We start from the raw sequence: 6,000 nt of genomic DNA on the forward strand, positions 1-6,000 counted from the left end.
TGCAGAGCTGCTGTGGACCAGAGCGTGAAATTGCTTTATTAAACTATTTGGACGGTGTGTGTGTGTTCGCTGAGCGAGGTGCTGGTCGGCTGAGAGAACCTGAGCCTGGAGACTAACATCGCCCATAGCAAGGTTGGAATAGGTAAGTACATCGGTAAGGCTGGACACCGTCATCCATCATGTTGTTGATTAAAATGTGGTGGATGTTAGCCATAGTCTCACCTCTTCTGGGCAGCCCTTTAATTACACCGACAATGTTGCCGTCTCGCTTTCTCTCGCACCTCATTAGTTCTAAATAATAGAAATTCATTTGGAAATGAGAGTGGGTAGAAGACGACGACGCAACCTTTTGCTATTTTACTCCTGCTTTTGACTCAGACAATGGGAAAATAAGAGAGGAAAACAGACACGTGTAGTTCTATGAGTGTGGGACCTCATGCAGCATTTGTGTGTGTATCCCTTTAAGACCGCGAACCGCGTTAACGCGGTTCGCGGTCTTAAAGGGATACGCACACAAATGAAGGATATACACGCAAATGCTGCTCAGGGATCAATGGGTTAACCACTCGACTACTAGGAAGGAGCACCTGTGTTTGCGCGGTAACATGAGTAGATGAATGTAGACAGCAGTGATGTAACAGCATCAGCACCATAACCCCGCCAGCTGTGACATACTTGTGAGGATTAGTCTGGTGTTGTACTGTAGGCTCACCTGACCTGAGACTGCTGCTGCTGCTGCTGCTGCAGGCCAGTGTTGTAGTCAAGTCACTACATCTGGAGTCTGAGTCGAGTCTTAAGTCCCCAGTGTTCTGAGTCCGAGTCACCAACGAAGAGTCAGAGTCAAGTCCCCCTCCTTACCTGAGCCCAAGTCCAAATACGAGTCAGGAGTTACTGAACATGAGCGTGAGTCCACATGTAGGTGGAAGAATAAATAATAATGTCACGGTATTAATATAGCTATCAATATCTTGTGCCAGATTATTTGGTCCTATTACAAAAAAAAATTTTTTTTTTTTTTTTTTAATCAATTAACAAGTCCGAGTCCTTGTCTCCAACTCCTGAGTCCAAATGCATGACTGCTCGAGTCCAAGTCAAAGTCCAAGTCATCAGTGTCATCAATCATCAATTCCGAGTCGAGTCACAAGTCCTGAAAATGTGTCCAGGGCTCAGACTGGAGTCCGACTTGACTAAAACACTGGACTGGACAGAGTCCCACTGGACTGGACAGAGTCCCACTGGACTGGAGTCCCACTTGACTACAACACTGGACTGGACTACAGTCCCACTGGACTGGAGTCCCACTTGACTACAACACTAGCTGCGGCGCGCTAGCAGCCATGCTACCCATGGCTTCCTGCTAACTCACCTCCTCGGAGCACCAGCACGCTGACCTCACTGCCCACGGGCAGGTCTTTGAGGATGTCCACCACCTGGGAGTGGCTCAGCGTCTGCACGTTCTGCCTGTTGATCTCCTTGATCACGTCGCCCTTCAGCAGGCCGCGGCACCACTGCGCGTCCAGGATCATCTTGACCTTCTGGCCCAGGGGGCAGTCGGCGATGGCGAAGCCGAAGCCTCCGGGGCCCTTCACCAGCGGCACGCTCACCAGCTCCGGCTGCAGCAGCGTGGGGTCCGGGCCCTCCGGGGTGTGGCCGTGAGGAGCGTTGTGCTGGTGGTGGTGATGGTGGGGATGATGGTGGTGGTGGTGGTGGCGCCCTCCGTTGGTCATGGGAGGCACGGCGGCGGTTTGCCTGGGCAGGGTGCCTCCGTCCGGGCTGGTGTAGTGGGGGTCCTGGGGGATGGAGCCGGAGGGGGAGGGGGAGGCGTCCTGGGCGGTGCCGGCCTCGGCCGACGCCTCCTCGCTGCTGCTGGTGTCCTCGGGCAGCGGGTAGCCCCGACACAGAACCATGTCCACGTACTGGTTGACCGGGATGGACTGGAACATCTGCACCACGTCAGCGTGGGTCTTCCCCAGCACAACAGTCCCGTTGATGTCCACAATCACATCGCCTACGTGATGCACACAGCAGACCAAGAAGAATGGAGCAATTAATTTATTGTAAATTAAATTAAATCAAATCAAATACCTAACATCTCTGATATATCACGGAGCGAACATTTGATGTAAGTGAAATGGTGAAAGTAGAGTGTCTCCTCTTTTTTTCATCCTCTCATTCTGCTCTTCTCAGCAGCACTCAGCACATTCAGACATGTTGAGAGAGAGAGAGAGAGAGAGAGAGAGACAGAGAGAGAGAGAGAGAGAGAGAGAGGGAGAGGGAGAGAGAGAGAGAGAGAGACACCATCCACCACCATCAGTGACCTGCTGCTCTCTTCTTCCTCCTTTCATCTCGCTCTGACGGGGGAAACTCTCTCACGCCCCCTGCTGGCTGTGCTGAGATAGAACCTGACTGGCTGAAAGCAGGGGGCGGAGGAGGAGTCAACCCACCTACACAATCAATACCCTCACCTAGCAAGCACAGCCATAAGGTTTCCCTCTTGAAACAAGCTCCACATACCAATGTAGTATGTGTTCAGGTCCTCTACACTAGGGTTGTCAAAAGTATGGATAGTATCGAAAAGTATCAATACTGAAAACTTGAATCGGATACAATACTCATTTGCAGCAGGTATCGATAGTATTGATAAATATCAATACAATTTTTTTTAAATGGATACAATACTCATTTGCAACAGTTTCGATACCAGCAGTGATTTCTTTTAATGAAAAATCACTGATTTTTCCCTCCCTATCATTGGTGGGTATCTGTTGCTTCAACAAGCTCAACGTGTTCTGATAGGCTGATGGCTAGAGCAGCAGGGCTAATCTGCTGTCTAAGTTCAAAGTTTGATCAGGTCTAGATTATGGAGAAGTGAGCATCTGTCCGTCAATCTGTCTAACTTTTATTTTTATACTTCTTGATGTGTCATCATCCCCCTTCACGTGGTATCGAAAATGGTATCGATATTTTCCTGGGTATCGCGTATCAAAGTAGAAATTCTAGTATCGTGACATCCCTACTCTACACACAAGCCTAATGACTTCTCTAGTAACTAAGCTAGCACAAAACAATCTGATTGAGTTTCAGGCATTTGGGAGGTTAGAATGTTTTTTTTTTTTGGGGGGGGGGGGGGCACAATATTGATGACAATATAAACCACCAATTGCTTTAGAGACTCAAAGTCCACATCCAATTAGAAAGTCAAAAGGCCTCTCTACCTTTGGCATAAATTAACATGACGCGCCTGCAGCCACACATCCAAGAGAAAGCTCTGTGAAGTGATTACAATCCAGCGCCGCTGAGTTGCTATTATTATTACCCAATGAAATTAAAATACATTCATTTTTTTGTATTGATCAATTAGCCTCCATCTCGAGGGAAATATTCACACAACATTCAAAATGATTACTCTCTCTCTCTCCTTTTCCAATTTGCTGGTTGGTTCCTCAGCATAGTATTTGGTGTGGCTGTTAAAGCCTGCGCGGTGCAATCAATATTCCTGTAATGTGCGTCCCCAGGCACTTCGCTGACAGTAATTCAAATTACCACCACCAGGAGGCTTGTGATCATAATATTCATATATGCACAAAATGGAAATGTACTAAGTCACATATGCGGGAGCTAGCAGCACAGTAGCACTAGTGAGATTGTAGAAAGCAGGGGAAGCTATATATAGCATAAAGCATATTGTGTGTGTGATGCAGAATATATGGCCATGCTTTAGATAAGCAGGCTTGTAGTAATACTCCAGCCATGACAAAACAGCCTGTCCACAGTCCAATGAAACCTCTAATATATGGCTGCATATAAAACAGGTGTCAACCGTAAACACAACATGCGCGTTATTGATGGAAGTTTCCCATTTTCGGGAGCAGAGCGGAGCGCCGCCTATAAACATTTGTCCTTATTTGATCAAGCAATGTGACATTTATTGTGAAGTGCATATTTTGTTTACGCTCTCCAAGTGTGCGTGTGTGTGTGTGCGTGTGTGTGTGTGTGTGTTCAGTGTGCATGAAACTGATTTGTGTGTGTCTGCTGATGCCAAGCCTGTGCGGCAGTGCGTGTATGTGGACGTATATGTCAATGTGCTTCTGGATGATGTTTTATTTATAAAACAAACAAACAAACATAACATAAATAAATACAAAATAAAACACACCCCCTCTCTCTCTCTCTCACACACCCCCTCTCTCCCCCGTTTTCTCCCCAATTGTGCCAATTCTCCCTGCTGTCCCGGTCGTTGCTCCACCCCCTCTTGCCGATCGGAGGAGAGCCGTAGACTAGCACACGCCTCCTCCGATACATGTGCAGTCGCCAGCCGCTTATTTTCACCTGACAGCGAGGAGTTTCACCGGCAGGACCGTAGCGCGTGGGAGGATCACGCTATTCCCCCCAGTTCCCCTCCCCCCCCCCAAACAGGCGCCGCGACTGACCAGAGGAGGCACTAGTGCAGCGACCAGCACTCATACCCACTGGCCTTCCACCCGCAGACCGTGTGTGTGTGTGTGTGTGCGCCTTACCTGAGGCCATCTTGTTGTCGTGCGCGGCAGGCCCGTCTGGCAGCACGTTCTTCACCTGCAGGAACTCGTCGGGTCGGTCTCCTCCGATGATGGTGAAGCCGAAGCCCTGGGGGCTTTTCCTCAGCGCCGTCCGCACGATGGAGCCCTGCAGCTGGGCGGGGTCCCGCGTGAAGCCACGCCCCCCGACGCCAGGCTCCTCTGTGGGACGAGAGAGAGAGAGAGAATACTCATTGACTTCCTTGTTATATATATAGCTCTAAATAGCGGTGCTGTTTGATTTCTACTCGGTTGGATTCTCTTTGTTTGGTATTATGAGTCTTGGTCATGCTTTGGCAACACAAATGTTAATTTTGTCTCATGTAATACAGCTGAATTCAACTGAACAGAGAGAGAGAGAGAGAGAGAGAGAGAGAGAGAGAGAGAGAGAGAGAGAGAGAGAGATGAGAGAGAGAGAGAGAGAGAGTGAGAGAGGAGAGAGAGAGAGACAGATGAGAGAGAGAGAGAGAGAGAGAGAGAGACAGATGAGAGAGAGAGAGAGAGAGAGAGAGACAGATGAGAGAGAGAGAGAGAGAGAGTGAGAGAGGAGAGAGAGAGAGAGACAGATGAGAGAGAGAGAGAGAGTGAGAGAGGAGAGAGAGAGAGAGAGAAAGAAATGGAGGGAAACATGGTTGATGGTCTAATTACTGTCATCATTATAAACTAAATTGCTCTTGTTAACCCTCCGTATTTCATTACAACATTAAATAGTTAGCGAATATGAAATTATGCCTTTCAAATTGAATCAAATAAGATGGCATAATGGTGCAGTACAGTCGATGGTTAGCATCATGGTTAGCATCATGGTTAGCATCATGGTTAGCCTCATGGTTAGCATCATGGTTAGCCTTATGGTTAGCCTCATGGTTAGCCTCATGGTTAGCCTCATGGTTAGCATCATGGTTATCCTCGTGACATTCAATGCTATATTGAGCTTGAAATTACATAATGGTGGCATTAGGCACGGCTCCAAAGGTGACAGGTTTGTTTCTTTTGGCAGTATGTGTGTGTGTGTGTGTGTGTGTGTGTGTGTGTGTGTGTGTGCGTGCGTGCGTGCATGCGTGTGTGTGTGTGCGTGTGAAAAAGTGCCTGAGCCGAGATGTGATACGAAAGTGAAATGTATAGATGCTTGCTCATATTCTGCCACCTGTCCCCCAGCATCACCTGTCCCCAGCATCATCTGTCCCCCAGCATCATCTGTCCCCCAGCATCACCTGTCCCCCAGCATCACCTGTCCCCAGCATCATCTGTCCCCAGCATCATCTGTCCCCAGCATCATCTGTCCCCAGCATCATCTGTCCCCCAGCATCATCTGTCCCAAGCATCATCTGTCCCCCAGCATCATCTGTCCCCCAGCATCACCTGTCCCCCAGCATCACCTGTCCCCAGCATCATCTGTCCCCAGCATCACCTGTCCCCAGCATCACCTGTCCCCCAGCATCATCTG

General features: G+C 48.8%; 1 protein-coding gene across 1 annotated transcript in view; it reads right to left on the reverse strand.

Moving 5' to 3' along the window:
* Positions 1 to 6,000, reverse strand: part of magi3a (membrane associated guanylate kinase, WW and PDZ domain containing 3a) — a gene marked incomplete at its 5' end in the record, with an annotated part of 194,659 nt that overhangs the window by 20,833 nt on the left and 167,826 nt on the right. The window contains 2 exon segments of the mRNA XM_083656482.1: positions 1,367 to 2,008; positions 4,518 to 4,715. Of these exon segments, the coding sequence (XP_083512608.1) occupies positions 1,367 to 2,008; positions 4,518 to 4,715 (840 nt within the window).

The sequence above is a fragment of the Poromitra crassiceps genome, assembly GCF_964638095.1.
Source record: "Poromitra crassiceps genome assembly, chromosome: 20".
Classification (NCBI taxonomy): Eukaryota; Metazoa; Chordata; class Actinopteri; order Beryciformes; family Melamphaidae; genus Poromitra; species Poromitra crassiceps.